Source organism: Amphiprion ocellaris, chromosome 18, assembly GCF_022539595.1.
Source record: "Amphiprion ocellaris isolate individual 3 ecotype Okinawa chromosome 18, ASM2253959v1, whole genome shotgun sequence".
Classification (NCBI taxonomy): Eukaryota; Metazoa; Chordata; class Actinopteri; family Pomacentridae; genus Amphiprion; species Amphiprion ocellaris.
The window spans coordinates 33,304,858-33,328,871 of NC_072783.1; the positions used below are offsets into that span (position 1 = coordinate 33,304,858).

The following is a 24,014-nucleotide window of genomic DNA, read 5'->3' on the forward strand; positions in this document are numbered from 1 at the left end:
CCACTCCATTTCAGTTCAGCACACAAAATGGCACGCCGACCTTGATCGATGGCTTGTGGGAAAAGTGAAAAAAATCCCACATGTAGCAAACAAATGAGACTAGTAAACACACATGCTGGCCTGTTGGAAGAAGTCTGACTAGGAGGGTTTTCTTTTCATCCAAGAAATGAATTACATCCCTGTAGACCCCTTATCTATGTTACTGGCTGCTTCACAAATGAATTAAGACTTTCCCTCTACCAGCTCCGGCCTGCTTTCCCTCTTATGTAACTATATTCTGGTTGGTGGTACGTTTGCATCAAAGTGCAGATGTTTGCCACCATTGCAAGGAAATGTTCTCATCGCATCTCTGACCTGCACAGGAAAAATTCTGAACACTGGGCGAACTCCAAAGCCAACGTTTCTTCAGTTAAAGACGGCACTTTGGTCTCGTTTTCACTCGCTGTGTTTTCATTTCCTCCCTGGCAGGAAAACATGTTACACAAGCCTCCAGAAAGTCCTGCAGGTTGAACTGGATGAACAAAAGAGAGATTATAAACTTTAGAAGACACTCAGGGACATGAAGACACATGCTGGAATGTCAACATGAAGCTTTTACCCGTAAATGACAAGGCGACAGCTGTCACGTTAGTGTCTCCGTTCAGGAAGAATGTCTCTTATTATGATCACTCAATTATCTGGTCTTTAAATATGACTCAAAAGCTTTTTCTCAGCTCCAGTGTTAAGCTTCTGTTGAACCCTCTGAACCGAAACAGGTTCAGGGACTGTTTGTTTGTTCCTGTCACATTATTCCGACGCGTCTATGGAAACAGAAAAAAACTAAAATACTTCTTTGAATATTTGGCTCACAAAAATTTTACAGCATCTGGAAAAAACTAGTCGAACCTTTTCCAGGTACCCACAGGTGTTTCAAATGCCAGAGGGAAAAATGGAGGCTCTACCTGCTTGTAGATGTTTTACTGTTTACATTTTTAATTTGTTTTCCTGCTTGTCTTTTATCTGCTTTGTGTGAACACTGCCTGCAGTTCAGCCGATAAGTCCCTGAATTTTTGTCACACAGTACAGTTTTATTTATTTATTTTTGACAGGATTAACTGTTAATTTTTAAATGATTTAAATGATGTGGACAAAACATCAAGATTTTAAGACAGATTGAGAATAACATGTCACAGATGAGTATTTCACGGACTGTCACAAAGTTGAAAATCTGATAATATTTTCTGTTTTTTACAGCTTGTAGCTGTGAAAACGTGTGTAATTTTGGTGATTTTCAAATGAATTTTTTGAACATAACTTGTCGTCCGAGCTGCTGTGGTTTTTGGGGTGTGGAGAGGTTTCAAAACATCTCAAATCATCAAAGTTTTTGAATCATTTCTGCCAGACCTCCACTGATTTGTCTGAACATTTCATAGCATAAAATATGGATATTTAGAAAGATACCTGTGAAATTTTAGGTTGATATATCAAATGTTTGCTGTAAGTGGATTGATGGGCAATTTAAAAACAAACAGCTCAGAAAGATACCAGATACGGCTTTAAATATCCGTAGTTTATGCTAAAATGGTCAAGGAGAAGATCCCATATCGGCCCACTGATATTATCGGCCTGATATTGGCATAGAAATGTAATAGCGTGTTTTTTTGCCTATCATGAAAACCAATAAAATAATGCCTGGATTTTGCTAGTATTTACCAGACTCATACGGGGAGGGAGTGAACTGTTGTTTGAGACAATTAAAAAATATATATGGTATAAATATGTCATTCTTTCCATAACTTGAGTTGAAGTAGTTTTCTTATTTTGCACAGACAGTGTTTACATTTGAAAAGCCTTGTTGCATTTCAATATGCATCCAATGGGGCATCACAGTTAAATGAGGCATGATGTGTTAATTCCACCACAGGAGATATGTGATGTTACCTAGAATGAGATAAATAGCCCACAGATATCGGTATCGGTTGATATTGGAATTGGAAATTGAGAGTTGGACAATATCTGCATATTGGTTATCGGCAAAAAAGCCAATATCGGACATCCCTAAAAATAATTAGATAGAAACCATTGAATGAGAAGGTGTGTCCAAACTTTTGGCTGGTAGTGTATGTGATTATGGGGTTATTAGGGGTTTAAGGCTGTTTGTACTAAAAAACATCTGTTTTCTCTTCTTTCCTCCCTCTCACCAGAATACACTGTCTGGTCCTCAGTTTCCTTACAAATCCGTTTCTTGTCGTCACTTTCCAGAGCCAACCTGAGCGACTCGTACTTCACCAACAGACAGGATCGCTACGTGCTGCTGGAGAACTGCCGGGAGGTCGCTGACTTCTTCTCCGAGCTGGTGGAGGCCGTGGGGGACGTCTCCCTGCAGCTTCAGCCCGACGACTCGGTCAGCATGCTGGAGGGGATGGTGCACCCGTACAAAGGTAGAAACCAGACACGCTTGTGTGTGCACACAGACGCATGTTTACCCTCCAACATGTTTTGACAGCGCGTGACACCCAGCGCTCGGTTACAGCGTGGTTTTCAGCACCGAGCCGGCCCACTCCGCTAATGGAGCTTGAAAGCTTAGACAGGCGAAGAGACGCTGGTCGGAGAGACGAGCTCAGTGAGAACGATGTGGAGAGCTCTTGGGGTTGGTCGACATGCAGCCGGATGTGGAACTGTCAGGATTTAGCCTTCACACACACACACACGCTCACGCTCACACAATGTGTCCGTAACCAGAGCGCAGGCTGCCAGGATGTTAGTTTGAGGGATGAATGACATCATGTCTGCACCGCTATGGAAACGAACATCCGGAATAGAGTTGTGATGTCACAGTGTTGCTGGAAGGAGATATGTAGTTGGAACTGATACACACAGTTAACAGCAGGAATGACTTAAGAGATTTATAACTGATAATAACAATGATGTGCAGCTATATATATCCCAAAAATAGCTGTCTTATCTGCAGGAAGTTGGTGATACCTGATAAGACATGAAGCTGTAAGTGTTGTTTCTTTTCCTTCAGGTTAAAGGGTCACTTCACCCAAATGAGGAACACATTTTCTCACTCACATGTGGACTTGCAGAACCAGATAATCAGGCTCTCCTGCTTATGTTGATTTTTCCCAAACAATCAAGTCTTGAGGCAGGTTCTTCCTGCTGACGTTATTTTTCTTGGCAGAAAATTTCTAAAGGAATGTTTCTTGTCGTTTTCAGTGTTCTAAGAAATAAGTTTCATGTCGTTCAAGTGGCCGAGTATAGAATTCCTAACGATTGTTGTTGTGTGCCACCGTGTTCTTTCTACTCATGTTTTCCAGTCAGTCTCTAGAAAAGACTTAAATGCCAAGAAAATGTACAGAAAAAGGATTATCTTATTTCTATTTAGCTGGTACTACTTTTAATGGATGTATCCAGTTAGTGAGCCAGGACTTCCCATACCTAATTCTAGTTATTCTAATTAAATATGCACGATGAATGGATGGTTATTAACTTTATTGAGAGGTTTTTACCTTCACTCTAGTGTGATAAGATGAAAAGAAACAAATTTTTTATGTTTCCTGCAGAAAAACAGCAAGAGAAGCTGCTGTTTCTAGGTGCTACTCTTGGATAATATTTCTCCAGTAAAACATGGTTAGACACAGTTAAAAACACGAGTTACCAAAATAAAATCAGCCTTTAAAACTACGAGTAACCAAAGCAACACTACTTATGTTTGATGCCAGATTACCGGTGACTGTTTTTTTTTTTTTTTTATAAACTAACCTCTAGTTGATTAACTGACTTTTTAACTGATAGTTGAACAAAAAGAGTCTTTGTGGTTTAAAGGCACTGATGGATATTTTCACTGTCTTCAGACATTCCAGACACAATAAAACAAGAAAATAATGGTTAGTTGTTGCCCTAAAGAGACCAAAAATAGAACTGTATTATTAGTTTCTCTGAAATTCATACTGAAATCACATTAAACCTCAAACAAACCACAATTTGTTGTCATTGTTTGGTCTGTCAGAAAATGGTGAAAAATGTGGATCAGAGTTTCCTCAAATGTCCTGTTTAGTCCAAAGATCTTCAGTTTACTCTCACAGAGGAAAGAAACCAGAAAATATCCACCTTTAAGGAGCCGAAATCACAGAATTTAGACTGTATGTCCTAAAAAAAATTGCTTAAACCAATTCAAAGTTATCAAAAACTGTTGACTATGAATTTGAAGTGATTAATTGTTGGTTCAAATCTGCCACCATCATTCATACTCAAACTTATCTGACATAATAATGAACTAATTGTGCATAAATTAGTCTCTTTCTAATGTTTTTTTGTTTTGTAGTTTTGTAGTTGTAGTTTTGTAGTTTATTGTCTGTTTCTGGTAGTTTTTCATCTTTCTGGTAGTTTTTGTCTCTAGTGTTTTTTTTTCCTCTGGTAGTTTTTTTTTTGTCTCTTTCTGATAGTTTTTGTCTTTTTCTGGTAGTTTTTTCTATTTTGAGAGAGAGTTTTCATCTTTTTTAGGTAGTTTTTCATCTATTTCTGGTAGTTTTTTCTCTCTTTCTGGTAGTTTTCGTCCGTTTTGAGTAGTTTTTTGTCTTTTTTGAGTAGTTTTTCATCTCTTTTGGGTAGTTTTTTGTCTCTTTCTGGTCATTTTTCGTCTCTTTCTGGTAATTTTTCATCTCTTTCTGGTAGTTTTCATGAAGTAGATAAGGAGCAGTGTTTTCTATGGGAGAGAATAAATATCTTTAGCATTGACAAAGCACAAAAAAACGCAGTTATACAACATACCAACGGAAAGAGAGAAACAAAACAAGTAAAATATGGACTCTTTAATTTTACTTTCTTGGATGATTTTAGTAATTGGGGGCAAACTGACCCTTTAATCCTAAAATGCTGCTTTAAAGGCCATTTGCCAACTAATCGGAAACAAGTTCTTTAACTGACGTAGTATTTTCACTCCCGTCTGTATCCTCCTCTCTGCCTGTAAAATGAGGTGTTTCCATCACTTCAGAAGACTTTACACTGACTTGGACTAATATTTTGTAGACTACCATTAACTTTAACCATAACTACCACTGCCCTGATGCAGCATTTTACCCTGAAATTGCATGAAAATGACATTAAATCCTCACAGCCAAAGTAATAATCACTAAGCCCAGATGACTGTGACCCAGAGATCACTGTGACCCGACTCCCACTCATCCTCGTCTGCGCTCTAAATCGCTCTCATGCTGTGTCTCCGTGGCAACCAGGCAACCGGCAGGACTTCTCGGCGTCGGCGAGGGAACGCATCATGGAGGTCGTGAACACGGCACACGTGAGGCAGCGGTTGCTGAGCCGGTCGGAGGACTCTGAGGACGAAGGCCTGAGCAACGGGGAGGAGGACACCTGGGTGTTTCCTCTGGTGCAGATGAAACCTCTGGGCATCCAGGTGGATGAGCAGGTCACACAGGTGAGCCTCTGGCCTCCTCTGATTGGTCGGTTTTAGAGCTCAAACTGACAAAAACAAATATACAACACATCAAGTTAAGTCTTTAACTTGCTGGTGTTTTTGCTCATTTTGCTTAAGCACACATCACATAAAGGAAAGTTTCAACGTGTTCCTAATAAGATGATGACTAATAAGCTCTTACTTGACTAATAAACCGCAGATAAATATTTGAACATTTATTCAGGGTTCATTAGTCACACAATAAATATAATTAAAGGATCTCTAGTTTAATATAAGGATATTCAACACTCGAGCAGCACAGATTGAAAAGTCGAGTTTTAGCAAACATTTAGCGATTTTAGTTTGTTGCAGGATTGGATTGTATTATTATTTATTGTGTCCTTGTTTGATAGAATTTAACTGATGGTGATGCAGGAGTTTAAAAACACTGTATAAATCATTTTTAACTGCAATATTTAAAGTCGAATTTTTACTCTACTTTTAATGATTAGAGAAAACACCAGTAATGTTCAGAAATAAGAAAATAAGGGTAAATTTAATCCAATTCCTGAAATCAAGAAACTCTTACTGACCAAAAGTTACTCAATTCGCAATCAATAATTTGCCTGAATTTCATGTAGTTAACCTGAAAAAAGCAAATTCCACCATTAAATCAGTGCCAACTCCAGTTAAAAGTTCTGTTTTAAACAAGCAGTCCAGTAATCAATTAACCAGGTACGAGCAAACGTGCAAGATGACAACAACAGTTATATTTATATATCACCCTCTAAAAACAGAGTTTACAAAGATTTACAGGCAGTCCTGAAAAGAAAAGACAGATACTCAAGAAGAACAGTGACAAACAAAAGGCTGGTCAGTCCAAACATGGTGAAATATTCTAAAAATAAATTAGTACAACACCAGAGAGAAAAATAATAAAATGCCACATCCAAGTGGAATGAAAGAAAAATAGAGGGTAAAACCATAAACACAAGCCTAAAAATGTAAATGAAGGCTAAAAGAGAATAAAATGATCAATGAAATAAATAAAAAGCAAACAATTAGACGATAAAGTAATAATAGTAATAAAAATAGAAAAACACTGTATGTATAAAAAAACAAAAACAAGACAAAATATTACAAAAACGAGACACAAAATGACAAAAATGAGACAAACGACATTAAAACAAACAAGAAAGAGACAAAAAAGTTACAAAGCAAGAAAAAACAAGAGTCAAAAAATGACAAAAAAGGAACAAAATGACAAAAAATAAGAGAAAAAACACAAGTGAGACAAAAAGGAAACACAAAACGACAAAAACATGAGACAAACGGCAAAAGACAAAAAAACACCAAAAAAAGACAAAATATTACAAAAATTAGACACAAAACGACAAAGGAACAGTGAACATCTAGTATTTTACTTTATGATCCAAACAACTTGTCATGGTCTAGAAATGATTTTAAATTTATAGTTTTACTAATTTACAATCTGCAGTTAATATCTTCTCTGGAATTTTTACACTTTGAGGACTGGATTGGACCCTCTGGAGGACCGCTTTTGGCCCACGGGCCTCATGTTGGACACCTGATGTAGATATTGCGGTCATGAAGTTCGTCTCCATGTTAAATAATCAGCAATGGTTTTGTTTTTACAGTGTGAATAATTAAATGTAAAACCCTTTTCCTTTACTTTCCTCTTTTGTCGACCCTCCAGCGGCTGCTAACAGACGCCGGCCCCGACTCCACTGTGTTTCTAACATCAGGTTACTTTAATCTGACCCGGGCATACATGAGTCTGATCCTCGGGGCCGGAGCCAGCTACCGAATCCTCACTGCCTCCCCGGAGGTCAACGGGTTCTTTGGGGCCAAAGGCGTCGCCGGCGCGATTCCTGCGGCGTACATCCACATCGCCAGGCAGTTCTACAACCAGGTGTGCCGGCTGGGCCAGCAGGAGAGAGTCCACCTGCACGAGTACCACAGACCACAGTGGACCTTCCATGCCAAAGGTGGGGGAAACCAAAGCACCACGTAGCAGCCTGAAGCAGCACTCTGCTCCACTATTACAACGGCAGCCAACACTTCTATAGGTTTAAGAATAGAATACAATAGAAAATATACTTTATTGATCCTTAAAAGGAAGTTAATTTGTAGCAGCAGCGTGTTAACATAGAGACAACAGAGAAGGAGGAGTGAAGTGAGGGGAGGTGGGACTGAGCTGATGGAGGTCAGAGCTGATGGGGGAGGGAAGAGGATGAAGGTAGAAGTTTGGCTTGGAGGAGATGGTGGACCTGGTCTCTCCAGTCTGAGCGTGTGCAGTAGGAGGAATGGAAACAACAATGGTGATGATCCCAGTGATAGTATGATCTCAGACTGACTGCTGACAGTTCAGTGTCCTGCTACAGATCTGTTCTCTGATGGTAACATTTGCAGGGTTCCACCATCTGTCCTCCACCTCTCCTCTTACCACTCGCCATGTCGTCCCGGTCCACTCATATAGTCCAGAAGCTGCTGACTCTGGTGTTCTTCTCAGTAATACTGTCTTTCAGCCATGATTCCATGTAAAACATGAGGCTGCTTTCCCAGTAGAGTCTTTGGCTCCTGACGAGTGTCTTCAACTCTTCCATCTTGTTTGTCTTGGAGCAAATATTTCCAATGATAACAGACAGAAGATGGAAATATATATATATTTATTGTTTCCAAAAAAACTAAATTCTTGACAGTTTCAATATGTCAGTTCTCATCATTGTCATTTCCAGTTCACAAATCTCCCCTCACCACTGTATTCTTTATGATTTGATTGGCTGGACATGACTAAGCATTCGTAAAACTGGTCTATGTTCATCTATGAAGATCTGCTCACTGAGGTGTAGCGCTAGCCTCCCTGGCTCATAATAGGGAATTCTAATAAAGAATGTCTGCTTAGCTTTCAGGGAGGGCTGGTGATGGTCACACACATGCACTAAATATTAAAATATTTGGCTGCAAGACTAAAATATGCATCAATCTCATATAATGTTGACACCTCTTTTGTGGAGTTAAACAATGAGAATAAATGCAGACTAAAAAATAAATAAATAAAAATAAAAAAAAATATGAAGATCTGCTGGGCAATCTCCCAGAATCCCTCAGTACCCTTCTCACTTTCAGTTCTAGTAGTTCCCATCTGCCCATCTCCAAGTGGTTGCTTTTGAATGTTCCCCAAGTTCTAATAGACTTTGGTTAAACAGTGCTTTCCCATCATGCACCATGGTCAGGAATAATCTTCAGAAACTCTTAAACTAGAAACTTTCACATCCGTTAATGAGTTTAAGAACATCATAAAGAATGCAGTGAAGGAGGAATTTCAGTGTTTTAAGATGTTTTTAAGAGTCTCTGTCCTTGAATTTTGTGTGTCATGGATGTGTTTTATAGAACTTTTGAATTTTGTAAGGCTGCTAACTTGGCCAGGTCTGTCTTGTAAAAGATCTCTTATCTCAGTGGGACTTCCTGGTTAAGTAAAGGTAAATAAGTAATAAAGAAAAATGGTCAAAATCAACAAATAACAGAGAATGTGTTGAAAACTGAACAAAAAATAAATAAACCATCCCATAATTAAATTGATATTTAGTAGTTCTGCTGTTAACAGCAGCAGAGATCTAATCCTGGCTGGATGTTCTCCACCAGCCTTTGAGGAGTAATCTGGTTCTTCTTGAATTACTGCTTTGAATCTAAATTAATTAACTGAACTAATAAGTTTTTCATAGCTTTTTTAGGATTTGTTTAGTATTTTGATTGTACCTAAATCCACCTGAAGAACAAAAAGTGATTCTTAATGCAATATTTCACAAATGCATGGGGTGTCTGAGAACTTTTCCACCACTGTGTACAGATTCCTCTCTTAGAAAACGTTACTGACGATGTACAAAACTCACTTTAAGTCCAGTTAGCAGAATAGTTGAATTCATATGAACTTAAATGCTACTAAATAAAGTTCACAAGTTGAGGTCAGGTTACACTTTCTTGTTGCTGGACAGTTGTGGACATATTGTTGCTCTTATTATCCTAATTTTTACTAATTTTAGGTTTCATTTACACTGCCCCAAAAATTTAAGGAACTCTTAAATCATGGCTATACACTGTGTGATGTATAGAGAACAAAATGACGTAAAAGTGGACATTGGAAACCAAAATTATTAACTTACTGAGGGGGGGATTCACTGTTATTTTTGATTTTTTGAAAGTTTATTTTGAACATTTCAAAATAAAAAGAAAACAACAATAAAAAACTTGCTCAAAAAGGAGTGGGAACAAGTTGAAGCCTATCTAATCCCACCCCTTCACCTTGTGTTACACTGTGGTGATTAAGTGTTACCGTAGTTTTCTTGAGCAGAGTATGTGCAGCTAATCAGCATCTATATATTTTAGTACTTAAATTTTGAGGCACTTGTAGTTTAGTGACATTAAAACTGGACCCTTTGATGACCAACTTTGCATTATTGGAACGTTTAGCCCTAGAGATGATTAAAGCTAAAGAAGATGAAGCAAAATCATATAAAAGTCACAGATTGTTATAAATAAACAGGCTGTAATGAGTCGCTAATCAGTAGATTTCATTAAATACACCAACAAATTGTTTAAAAACGTTTTCGTGGGGGATTTCAGAACCTTCAGTTAGTGGATGAATAAATTGGTTTTTCAGTTGAACTTTAAAAATATCACCAGACCACAAAATACAATAACGAAGCTTCACCTTCAGGAATGATTCTTGTAAATGGCTCCTCTCCAATTAACCACATAACGATGAGGCTGATTATCCTCCTCCTGGGGCAGTTATTTCTTATTGCACCCAACTAGTTTTCATTTTCCGAGTTGTTTCCAACGTCCTCCTTCTCAGTTGATAGTCAACAGAAACATGTGAATTGATGCGCTATTTACCTCCACCTGATGTTCAGTGAAGCTTTTTCCTCTACTTTTTGTTTTGTTTTGGTGGAAAAAAGTACCACAAAAATCATTTAAAGGAAAGCTTGTCATGGCCTACGGTTAATTTAGGGTGTGTGGTTCATGTAAATGCGACGAATAGACACGAGTACAGTCTTGCAGAGTGTTTGGGATTTATGTCTGTTGACGCCACATACACACACATTGTAAATACCAGTTTTCTTGAGCTGATTCTTAGATGCATGTTTAGAGCTCTTTCTTTGCACCGTTTCATAAGTGAAGATTTTTAAGAATCTCAAAACCCAATATGTAGCAGTTTGAGAGATGAGGAAGTGGTTAAATTACATCAATATGCTGTAAATCTCCTGAAAGTGGGTCTGCACAGTGGAACGGTGGTTAGCACTGTCGCCTTGTAGCTAGAAGGTCCTGGCCTTCCTGGGATCTTCCTGCATGGAGTCTCCATGTTCTCCTGTGCATGTGTGGGTTTCCTCCAGGTTCTCCAGCTTCCTCCTACAGTTCAGAAACATGCTGAGGTTAACTGGTGATTCTAAACTGTCTGTAGGTGTGAATGTTTGTCTCTATGTGTAGCCCTGTGATAGACTGTTACCTGTCCAGGTGAACCTGTGATAGACTGTTACCTGTCCAGGTGAACCTGTGATAGACTGTTACCTGTCCAGGTGAACCTGTGATAGACTGTTACCTGTCCAGGTGAACCTGTGATAGACTGTTACCTGTCCAGGTGAACCTGTGATAGACTGTTACCTGTCCAGGTGAACCTTCACCCTCAGTCAGCTGATAGACTCCAGCCCCCTGTGATCATAACCAGGACTAAATGGTGTACAGATGGTGGATGGATGGATCTCCTTCGTGTTTGTTTTTGACTTTGGTGTCATTGTAGAAATTGTAATCACTAAAGATAAGAATATTTTTGCAGTATTGATGTCACTGATATTGTGCAAGAAGCCTGATTTTTGTTTTTGGTCCCGACTGCACACTGATTTTTCGTTGTTGAGGGGCAAATGGCTGAAATTTCAACTGATTGATGGCTAACATTAATCAATTCAATTTTATTTTATTTATATAGCACCAATTACAAGTTTATCAAGTATAGTGAGGGTGATGCCGAGTAGATTGATGGAAATGGGCAGCTGGAAGCAGTGGGCTGGAGGAAGGTCAGCAGCAGCAGCATCCCACAGATGGAGATTAGGCCAGTTGGTGGGAGAACCACCACAGATCTGAAGCATCCAGCTCTGGGATCAGGGACACTCGGAGAAAGGACACAGGGAGAAACAGAGTGAGTGTAATGCAATAATGGTATATATACTGTATATTAAATATAATGGTAGATAGAGAAGGGCTCAGTGCATCCAGAGAGGTCCTCCAGCAGCCTAGGCCTGTAGCAGCAGAACTAGGGGACGTTGAAGAAGAACTTGGCAGAGGTTCAGTCAGTTTCCATTATTATTTCCAACTTTATCCTCTCTTGAAAAATAGAAGAATATTCTCAGTATTTCATTGTCAGTTTTATCTTTGCACAGCAAACCCTTCCAGAATCTAATGAGATATTACCACGTTGGCCAGGATTTGCTGAAAATCCTAAAACTCGTTACTGTCACTGCTGCTCTGCTGCTGTTCTTGTGGTCTCAGCAGTATGTAGCATGAGAGACAAAGGCTTGTACAGTCACTCTGTTGTAGCCTCAGGACAAGGATGCACACTCACTCTCTCTCATATTTTGGGGTTTTGGATCGACGCTGGGGATTTCTGCATGTGCTTCCTTTTAGTTGTGGTTTAGGCCGACAGAAGTCTCTGCTGGAAACGGTTCTCTGAAGCATTACCTCCTCACTGGCTCACTCCACTTCTGCTCTGCTGCAGGTCTGTGGTATTACCTCCAGGGGCAGGACCGGCCTTGCCTCACTCTAATTGGCTCTCCTAATTTCGGTTACCGCTCGGTTCACCGTGACCTGGAGGCCCAGATCGCCATAGTAACGGAGAATGAGGAGCTGCAGAGCCAGCTGCAGGAGGTTCGGCTCTTTGTTTCCTCACAGCACATTCAGAAGCGATAATGAATGAATGAGTGTGAGTCGTTACTGAACGCACACCTGTGTTTGAAACTCCCAGGAGCAGGAGACGTTGTACCAGCGATCTACACAAGTGTCCAGTTCCACGTTTGAGCGGCCTGACCGCCACGTCAAGCTGTGGGTGAAACTGGTCACTCCGCTCATCAAGAACTTCTTCTGAGGTGCCTTCAGGTGCAAACACACACGTGCAAAAACTCACCTCACATGAAAGTCATTTAGTGAAAAGATATCTCCACATTATTATAGCTCAGTCTCAGTTTAGTGGAATAAAACAGTTGAGCAGTGAGACAATCAAACAGACTTTAAATCTGTTCTAATCAATTAGGGAGTTCCTGATCGGATGTCAAAGATCAGGATGGAGGCATCTTTTAACTGATGAATATTGGCACAAACTTAACCCTGTAAAACTCACTGATATATATATATATATATATATATATATATATATATATATATATATATATATATATATATATATATATATATATATATATATATATATATATATGTGTGTGTGTGTGTGTGTGTATATGTGTGTGTGTGTATATATGTGTGTGTGTGTGTGTGTGTGTGTGTGTATACACATACTGGATGCAGAAATACACTTTTTTCTTTCTTAATGCATTACAGAGCTATTTAGTTGCCAGTACATACACTGGACTGATTTCTAATAACTTCAGTGTACTTGAAGTGGGTGTTATCTAGAAAAAAAAATGGTATTGGGTTGGTATTCCGTATTGGCAGACACTATTTATTAAATGACTTATAAAATGACTTGGATCAGATTAGGTGGCCAAAACAAAGACAAACAACAACAAACTCAGACATCCCTATTTAGAATAGATTTGAATGGTTTCCCACCACTCTCCGGTTTACAGCATTTTATTGTCTCGCAGCTTAGTGTTTGATTTGACAGAAGGACATTTAACTGTTGTTGATTTGTTCTCACTGTTCTCATCAGTTTTGTATCGAATAGCCGCAAAAAGCTTTCAAAAAAAACACGTGCTCTACCTGCTCAGCACCAAACAGCAGAAAAATAGTTTGAAACTAGCTGGTGGAGACCAAAGATGGAGCCAAAAGTGAGCAGATATTGGATTCTAAAGGGATAATGAATCTGCTGGAAGTTCAGATTGTCATATGAAATCATTGATAAGGTGATAATATGTTATGCTTGCATCTAAAAGTCAGTAAAGCTTTAAACACATCTCAGCGTTGGTCAGACATTAAAACTTGAAGTGGATAATCTCAACTGAAGATAAATCTCAGACGTCTCCAACTTCATATCCTTATCTGATCTCACTTAATAGCATATTCACATGTACAAGAAAAGATTTGTGTCAAATATAATCATCAGTTAGCTTAATTCAGTTGTAATTTCAATAATTTCTCATTAGATTTCTCTATTAAATGGTTTAACTGTTTTCTTTGTGCTAAAATATCCCAGAGATGAAGGTAATATATTTAAATCTGGAGTGTGGAACTTTTGTCACCCCCTTCTGACAGTAAAAGTTCTTTCATATACCACAAAAAACTGTGTATTCCTTCCTCTGAAAGTTTGTTTTTATCTGGAGCTACAAAAACTTTCCTTTGGACGCTGCTGAGTTTTTACCAACACACTCGTAGTTGCTAACTTTGCCTCCGTCACTGCAGTTGGTAAACCAGTTGTTGATGGTGACATAAAAGGCATCACCAGTGTGGTAATGTGGCTAAAGATGGCAAATTTAAAACTCAAATTTATTGCGACATACAGAGAGATTTACCAGCTGCCGGTAGGTTTAATCAGCACTGACTAAACAGTTTAGGTAAGGAGTTGAATGTAACGTTTGGACGTTTTATTTTTATATGTAAAAGTCACGCATTTTTATCTTTAAATGGCTTTTTTTAACAGACAAACTGACTCAAACCAAACTAATTCAGTTGAGACCGTATGAAACAAAGTGAGGAAGCAGGTTGATGACTTTTCTGCAGCTGGATCTGAAACAAACATACTTTTATATTACAAATATGTCTCTTAGAGGCATCAAAACCACAAAAATGAACATAAGACTATTAGAAAAAGACCCAAATTGAATAGTTTTCACAGCCTGCTACATGTATGCATCATTTCCAGTGTTTTTATTCAGATTTTTTCTGTGATTTTCTGCCTAGTAGACAGAATACAGGCCTGAACACACAGTAAAACAGCCTGTGGCTTCTTCCAAATGTCTGCAGTCATTGTGGTGATTCCCAAATCGCAGGTCCCGTCCTCGTCTTCCCAGCAGCAGAGTGAGAGCAGGGACAGTGTGTCGGCTGATTCACTCTCGTCCAGGAGTGAGTCAGTGCGGTGCTGTGGCGATGATTTGACACTGTGGTCTGAGTTGCCGTGAATCCTGTCAGGACTCGCCGAGGTGAAGTCAGAAGCTTCGGCGGCCCTTAAACGGGCTGAATCTGCTATCTGGAGCTGAAAAAGTGCATATCAGAGGCAAGCGCAGCTAAAACACTGAAAGCTCGAGGCCACGGCTGAAGATTTAGGGGATACCACTCAGCACTTCTTTTGTGTTTTGTTGGTTTCTGAGAACAGGAAGTGTCACAGGCTGGATAATGACGGTAAATGGGTGGCATCTTATCGCTACCTGAACAGAGTCACGGGGGAAAAAAAAACAAGAAAACCTCAAGTGATCTCCTGCCAGAAGGAAACAGCCACAAATAGGTTCATCTTTCAGCCCTCTGGCGTTATTCACAAATATGTGTGTGGTAAATCTCAAACAATGACACGAGTAAGAGCATATTTAGGCCTATTGTTGGAGAACAGTGGAAGTCCTCGTGTTACCGGCTCGATGATGAGTCGGAGGGGCCGAACCTGGAGATCAGAGGCCTCAGGCCGAAAGTCCAACTATTAGCACTGATTTAGAAAAGAGAAAAGACTCATGAGCTGGAAATACAAACAGCTGTGAGGTGTGATCACAATCTTTGACTCTCAGAAGGAATCTGAACAGCTTCAAGCTCAAAAATTGTTTTTATTTTTGTACAAATGTCATAAATAATTCAATCCTTCTGTGCTTCAAAACGCACCGCCTGCAGTTTGGGCTCATTCAAAGTTGCAGTTTTGACCTTTTGCCAGCTGATTTACAGACGATTAGCTGATTTTTATCTTCCAATATCAACTAAAATCTGCCTCTGTATCTAATCTGTAACTTTCCAAACATCAGGATCCAGCTTTGCAGTGATAACCTTTTACAACTTCCTTCCTTCATTCTTTAACCCTTTAAGACCTACCATTGTGTAAGTCTTCCAGGACATATTCTTACATGTTTACAGAATGTAGTGCCATTTTTTGGAGTCTTTTTATTTGCTTTACATCAATATAACCCTTATATCCCAAGTTTAATAATATCTATTGACTTTTAACTACTACAAAAAAGTACTTAAAAGTGCAATACACCTAAAAAAATTGAAAATAGTTTTGTTTTTTTCGCATATACAAGGGGTCCTCCACTTACGTCCGTTGAAAATGTAACCAAATCCGTTCCGTGTATCACGATATCGATCAGTTCTTCATAAAGTCATGAATACCAACAACTTTCATGCATGTATGAATCATTTTACTAGAAGATAACAGAATATTGTAACGGACTAATGTTGTTGTTGATGTTGAGGTTTCAGTGTTTATTGTTCAGTTCCAGATTTACCTAATGTCAGTGAACGTGCCATGTTTAGTTAGCTCACCTCTGATTGGCTGAGAGTCAGCAGTAGAGAGAGCTGGGAACGGTGGCTAATTCTGGAGCTAAGTTATGGGGTTTTTCTAGTTATTCTGGCGTTGGCTACTGTCCACAGTAGCCTGTGTGAAGGTTCAATAAACCAGCAGAGAACCAGATAAAGTCTCACTCATTCATCACAGAGGGTCACTACAATATGTTGACCTGTTTTTACAACTTGACCCATGTTGGTCGGTGTTTCTTCCTGTTCCCAGCGTTTTATTCTATCTAATTTCACTTCCATGGAGACGGCTTCCCTTTCCTTCGATGCACTGCCATCAGAAGAGTCTGACTTATGCTAGGAACCATAATGAAGGACAAGAAGTGAGTGAATGTAGCACAATCCAAGGTGGCGTATGACCGGAGAATGGAAACAAAGCCGTCTGATAGCGCCGTGACAACGTATTCATCCGCTTCACTCGTCAGCTAGTTCCACGTAACCAGTTCTGATGTAATGACGAAATGCTGTAGGTCGATGACGTCGTAAACCGAGGACCCGCTGTATTTCAAAATACATAAAATTGCATATCTCTATCCCTGAAATATGTAAAAAAGTTGCACAATAATAATAATAAACATAAAAGCACTCTGAGACCTGGTGAATGTGTGAAATATTAGTCTAACTCCCCAGATTTTATATGCAAAAAGAAGGATTGCTCTATCTAATCTGGTTCCAAATCTACCACTGATGAAAAATAAATATGCTATCTAGTTGGGCTCTGTAGGGTCAAACAGCTGTTTGTGTCTCCTCATTGTGGAAAATGTGGCCTGAATTACTCCGAGAAAACATCTAATTCCTATTTTTATGGCAGATATTGCAATTTAATTTGCAATCTTCATTTTGTAAAGTCAAGTTTTAGTTCAGTGTAGTAGATTTAAATCATGTGATGGAGTGTTACTGCATTAAATAGCATCAAAAGCATGATGGTCACTTAAGGACAGCATGAATCTGTAAAACCAAGGAGAGGACAGTTTAAACTAAGAGGTCAGGAAAAAAGTGGCCATAACCAAGCCACTGATTTCACTTCTGGCCCTGGAGCCACCTGAGGAATACAACCAGTAATATTCTGTATAGTTTTAATGTCAGCAAATCCTATAAAAGACCAAAACCAACAGTAAATCGATGTGACTATCAAGTGTTGCCTGTGTAACCAATGCCCACATGGATCAGATTCCTCCAATGTTGCTCCATAAACTCATTTAAAAACACATACATGAGACGCATTGTTGCACGGAGGCTTGTTGCACTGCAAAATATATGCAAAAGTAATAATAACAGGAGATATAAAGTCCTTAAAAAATACGTTAGCAAAGTGAAATTTGATGTTTTTACTCCATGGGACATATCAGAGTAAAATTTCAGTCGACTGTTAACATATTTTATTATATATATCTACATAAAATAGCATTTGCATATAAATAAAATGAAATAAAAGCTAAAAAAAAAACCCAAAAACATACATTTGGAGGACACTGTGCTGTATATTGACATATTTCCTATTTTTTTCTTAATAAACTTTAGAAAGTGTCACTGTAGCTGTGAATGTGAATTTAAATGCTGCTGAAAGTCACAAAATCTGCACTAATATATGCGATCTGCTTTTAAATCACTTTATCAATGCAGTGAAGGTAAATTTGCACAACATCAAAAGCCTCAAACTGTGTCTGTTATTAGGATTTATTGATTTAATGTGAAAAAAGAAAAAAACTGGTGTTATTGTTTAAGGCAGTTGTTGAAATGAGTTTGTATATTAGCATGATTTATATGAGAAGATGTTTTGATTGTTTTATCTTCACTTTTTTCAACTCCGGCAGTCAAAGGAGCCAATTTTCTGTTATATTACACCCTCAGTGCTTTTTTGTTTTGTTTTTAAATCTGTGTTTGGAGCAAATTCAGAGCAAAACGGATGAAATATGTTTAACTCCTGCCCCTAAGTCTTTTATTTTAAACATATTATTACAACATTTTTCCACCTGTTGGCTTTAAATCAGGAAAAGCCCATCTGGAAAATGAAATCCAATAAATATAACATTTACAGGATGTCCAGTTACACTTTGAAAGTCAGGTTAATAAAACCAAATTTACGATGAAATGACTCAAAGTGATGCAGAATCAGAAAACCTGATCCCTGATAAATAAGATGGATGTTTTACTTCCTGTTTAAAACACACATATGAAGCTTTATTTTCTCTGTTTCTGTGAGTTCAGCAGCAGTTTGAACAGTTCTCCAGTGTTTCCGTCTGACTGTGATCCGTGTACTTTACCGCTTATCTGCTCTTGTTTTTCCTGCCGGAGGAAAAAACAAAACGGGGCCCTCCAACAATAGGCGAGTGTTAAAAGGATGAACGGTTCCTATCAGCAGGATGTCTATTGTTAGAAGCCAGTGACAACAGGTTGGAGCGTCTCCAAACCCAGCCGATGTTCTCACACATTTCAGGACGGTTTATCAGGACGTTGAAGGTTTATTCTGGAGCTGGACGCTCTCTAGTGGCCAGACTGGGAACTGGAGTGATTCATCTGCGGTGAAGCAATTAGTCGGTTCACTGTTTAGAATTAGTTAAATGTGTTATTACAGAACGAACAGTTTGTAATGTCAGCTTGAACAACAGGTAGTGGATTTAAAGCCTGCTGCTGCTGCTGTTGTTCTATTGTAATAAACTCTGAAAGGAATCCATCACAATTACAAGCGTCACAATATTTTGATCATCAGTTGATTGGGATATTTTTCCAACTAAAATTTGACAGATGTGCTCTTTAATGTGAGGATTTTTTGCTTTTTTGTTTTGTATTCTTGTAAATTTAACTTACATGAACATTCAAAAGTTTGGGGTCACTCAGAAATGTCCTTATTTTTGAAAGAAAAGCAGCTTTTTCACTGAAGATACCATTAAATGAATGATAAATCCAGTGTAGACATTGTTAATGAGGTAAATGACTATTTTAGCTGGAAACAGCAGATTTTTAATGGAATATCTCCATAGAGGTACAGAGGAACATTTCCAGCAACCATCACTCCTGTGTTCTAATGCTACATTGTGTTAGCTAATGGTGTTGAAAGGCTCATTGATGATTAAAAAAACCCTTGTGCAGTTATGTTAGCACATGGATAAAAGTGGGAGTTTTCATGGGAAACATGGAATTGTCTGGGTGACCCCAAACTTTTCAACAGTAGTATATACAGACAAAAGAAGACAAAATCATGAGTATCAGATGAATTCTTAATGAAATTGTTTCTTCCAGCTTTAGTCAATAAACCAAATTAAAGGTGCTTAAAAATATTATATTACAAGTTGAAGTTCTGAATGAAAAAATAAGTAAAACTAAATATTTGCATCAAAATTAAGTGTTAAAGCTGCAACTAATGATAATTTTCATTGTCGTTTAATCTGTTGATAATTTTCTAGATTCATTAGTTCGGTGTTTGGTTTCTAAAATGCCAGAAAATGGTTAAAAATTTTTTTTTTTCATGTTCAGATATAATATTATATAAATTATGTACAAATATTTAGTTTACTGTCAAAGAGGAGGAAAGAAACCAGGAAATATTCACATTTAAGAGGCTGGAAGTAGAGATTTTGACTTTTTCCTTTCAAAACAAACAAACAAAAAAAAAATCAAAAAACAAACTAACAGAAAAATACTCAAGCCAATTAATTGATTATTATAATAGCTGATGATTAATTTAACATGTTATGTTTGCTTTATTTTATTTGGATAACTTTAAGAATTTAAGCAAATATATATTTCCTTTTCCTGGTTTATTCTCTTTTCCCAGTTTTTCCATTTAAAAATGACACAATTTGTTTAGAAAGCACTTTGAAAGTAGAAGTAAAATGCTTTAAAAGACAACAAACTAAAACAGACATAGTCACAGTCATAAAACAGATTAAAAACTGATGAAAACCCAATTTGATGCATAAAAAAGCAATACAGTGCAGAAATGAGTTTAAAGGATTTCAGAAGAAATAAAAGTCAGTGTAAAGAGAGTTTTTTAAATCTTAATATTAGATCCGATATCTAAGCACCTGTTTTTGGTCCCCTTTTTAAAAAATGGGTCATAATTGAACATGACAACTGCTGCTGTCCTTGAAGGTTCTACCACAACAGAAGAACATTCAGTTCATCTCACAGATCTGTGATCAGAACTCTGGTAATTAGTTTGCCTGTTGATGGGGCTTGTTCTTGAGGACTCAAGGATCATGAGAGATTGTGATAATGGGATATGTGCAGTAGTGTAGAAGGAACATGTATAGGGTAATTATATGTCATGTAGACAGGGAATAATGATTAAGAGAAATGTGCAATAGTGACAATGGGAAATGTGCAATATAATTATATGTAATAGAGTCAGAGGGCTGTATGTAGTGGAATCTTATAGTGACAGAGGGATAAATGTAGTATAGCAGTGTGCAATAATGATAGATGGATGTGTGCAATAATAAAGAGATATCTGCATAATAATCACCTTGAATTTCCCTTGGGATTAATAATCCAACCATCCATCCTTCCATCATCATCCATCCATCTGCCTTCATCCATCCATCTGCCATCCATCCATCCATCCATCCATCCATCCATCCATCCATCCATCCATCCATCCATCCATCCATCCTCCATCCATCCTCCATCCATCCATCATCCATCCATCCATCCTTCATCCATCCATCCATCCATCTTCCATTCATCTGTCATCCATCCATAATCCATCCTCCATCCACCATCCATCATCCATCCATCCTTCATCCATCCATCGTCCATCCATCCATCCATCGTCCATCCATCATCCATCCTTCAATCATCCATCCATCCATCCTTCCACCATCCATCCATCATCCATCCATCCATCATCCATCCATCATCCTTCCACCATCCATCATCTATCCATCCATCCATCCATCTGCCTCCATCCATCTATCCATCCATCATCCATCCATCCATCATCCATCCTCCATCCATCCTCCATCCATCCATCCATCATCCATCCATCCATCCATCATCATTCCATCCATCCATCTGCCTCCATCCATCCATCCATCTGCCTCCATCCATCCATCCATCCATCCATCCATCATCCATCCATCCATCCATCCATCCATCCATCCATAGCTTGGTACATTAATACGAACTGTCCCATTTTAAAGATAAAATAAACGTAAACAGTTAAAAAAGATGTTTAATTTCTTTTCTGAGATCTTTATGAATTCAGCTTAAGAAGCATAATTGCTCACATCGGCAAGTTTTATTTGGGAAGTTCTATTATCAGGCAGATTTGTCTGCATTAATGTTGGTGTCAAACTGAATAAAGTGTCAAACATGCAAACTGGGATCTTATTTTGGATTAAAAATAGTTAAGAAGCAGGTTCAACATCTTTATTGAGCAGCAGACTCAATGTTTTTTAATCAGGATTGACAAAAAAAATCCTTTAGGAATCTGGAAGTTTCCGGAAAGCAGATAATAACGAGGCATAATGTTCGTCCTTCACTGTAATAACTCCAGGCTCAACACAGAAAACTGAACTTTCCTCTCTTTCTGTGCTGAACAGGAGGCTGGAGGTTTTCTTCCTGGAGGGCAATCAGTCAGACATGTTGGAGTTTCATCATCATCTCGCTGAGAGTCGACGTCTTCACCGTCGCCTCGGATTTAAAAAAACATCCTCAAGAGACTTTCTTTACACACTGGTTCACTCCTCGTTCCTACGTCGTCACGCAGTGGATTTCTGGTTCTGTGGCGTCACTAACTACAAGCATTTCAAAGGGACTCTTCCTGTCAGCGTTCGTACACCTTCAGAGGTGCTGCATGCAGTAAAAATAAACGGAGATTGAACGTCTCTGATGTAATGAAAGCTGTGATGGTAAACAGATGGGTGTGGTGACGAGCCACAATCCCTGAAGAGCCTTAATGACCATTTTTAGGAGCTCTTACCATGTTTACAGCTAAGTTAAGTGTACAGTCTATGTGTTATTATCTTTGTAAATTAAAGGACCATGTGGTGAGTTTTTAACTGACTTCAAACGTTTGGCCTGTTTGTTTGATGCATCGGTGCAGCGTTTTATATTTTTAAGAAAGAAAGGTTTCATCATGTTGCAAAGATTAAACTAAATAACATGTTTTATTTAACAGTGGATAAAATGATGACGCAAAATTGTTTTGGTTTTCAGTGCAGATTTTTGATTTAAATTAAACCCAAAAACCAAATTAGAACTCTCAATATTTCCTAGTATGAACTCTCAGTGAAATATAAAATGATATTTTTGCTTTTTTTGCCCCCAAGTGGTCAAAAAATTATTGCGATCGATGTTGGTTTTTCTGTCTGTTCACAACATTACTTAAAAACGGACCAACGGGTTTGTATTAAATTTCCAGGGAAGATCAGAAATGACACAAGGACCAAGTGATTAGATTTTGGCAGTGATGCAGCTTATAGTCTGGATCCACGCATTGGTTAAAAATTTCTTCATTGCCAGATAGCGGCATGGCGTCACTGTAACCATGACAATAAGTGAACACTACGTCAGCTGCCTGCTGATGATCACATGATTGTGATCCTACTACAAATCCACCGCTGAGGACTTATCAGGACTTATCCATCAGAAATGATCCAAGGAACAACTGATTAAATTGTGGGGGTGTTTCTGAGTCCCATCAATTCCTCGCCGCCTGCTACATATTTAGGTCACGTGATCCGGTATCTGTACAAAACGTACATGTATTTAAAAATGTGACTAAAACGTCATAGTTTAGTATGTCGTCCAAAATGTGGAAAAAACGTCATAGTTTAGTATGCCGTCCAAAATGTATAAAAAAGTCATAGTTTAGTATGTCATCCAAAATGTGGAAAAAACGTCATAGTTTAGTATGTCGTCCAACAAGTGGTAACATGGTTCCCATGTAGCTCAACTGGTTGAGAGGGTGACTCGTAAACAGGGCAGCATTAGAGACACAGGTTTGATTCCAGTTTATAGCCCTCTACTGCAGGTCTTCCCTGCCTTCCTGTCTACTTACCTACTGAATAAAACCCACAAAAGGGCCCAAAAAATAACTTTGAAAAAAATGTCAGAGTTTAGTATGTCGTCCAAAATATCACTAAAACGAAATACTTTAGTATGTCTAAACTATGACGTTTTAGTGAACTGAGCAGCCTTGGCGGAGCCCTGCACTCTGAGTGCTTTTCTAGTTTATACCTGTCAGGGTGTAAGCTGTGAGCAGTGGCTTTTTAGAGCATTTTTTCTATAAAAACAGCACCTGAGACTAAACCAAAAGCCACAACAACGAGCTGAAACTTACCATTCAGCCAAGCTTCATCACTACAAGCAGCTACTTCTTCGTTGTCTTAAAATTACTGATTGTAGCCGCTTTGAAACTCCTGAAAACCTCCTAAAATGTTGAAAAAAGTATTTATTCAGACTGTTAATGCTCAATAGTCAAAATGCTGACTCATCATTAGTCTACGTGTTTCATCAGATTTGACTAACAGGCAACAAACAAACCACCAACAGATTGTGATAAAGTTTTGCAGAGTCCTGTTTGGGTTGCAGTTTTACAGGGCGTCGGCCTCTAACCAGCTCAAGTCAGCCATAAGAGAGCTCCAATCAAATGTTTGTTTGAGTCCTCTGGAAGTCGTTCATCTCCTTATGGGTTTAAAATCTGACTGCTGCAGAACTACTTCAGAGGTGTTATAAAAGATGAAAGAAACAGGAAGTAACTGTGGGAAAAAGATCGTTTTCACTGCCAGCTGGCAGGTCGTGATGACTGATTGGTTTTGGAACGGCTCTTGATAAACACTACTGAAAGTCCTAAAATACTTCAGTGTTATTTATTAATGACCTCAGCAGGCAGCCGCTTCGTTTCGAAGGGTAAGTTTCGGCTTTTAATCATCATTCAACAATC

General features: G+C 38.5%; 1 protein-coding gene across 3 annotated transcripts in view; it reads left to right on the forward strand.

The window, feature by feature from the left end:
• LOC111583265 (CDP-diacylglycerol--glycerol-3-phosphate 3-phosphatidyltransferase, mitochondrial) overlaps window positions 1–22,132 on the forward strand; it is a 37,622-nt gene extending 15,490 nt beyond the window's left edge. Inside the window, exons 6-11 of one of the 3 annotated variants that reach the window (XM_023292259.3) lie at window positions 2,242–2,420; window positions 5,217–5,416; window positions 7,113–7,404; window positions 12,186–12,334; window positions 12,432–12,562; window positions 21,670–21,808. In XM_023292259.3, coding sequence (XP_023148027.1) covers window positions 2,242–2,420; window positions 5,217–5,416; window positions 7,113–7,404; window positions 12,186–12,334; window positions 12,432–12,551 — 940 coding nt within the window. In that variant the 3' untranslated portion in view covers window positions 12,552–12,562; window positions 21,670–21,808. Of the gene's footprint in view, window positions 1–2,241; window positions 2,421–5,216; window positions 5,417–7,112; window positions 7,405–12,185; window positions 12,335–12,431; window positions 12,563–21,669 lie in introns of all 3 variants that reach the window. The other 2 variants (XM_023292260.3, XM_035958156.2) reach the window with 2 other exon arrangements.
• The last annotated feature ends 1,882 nt before the right edge of the window (window positions 22,133–24,014 follow it).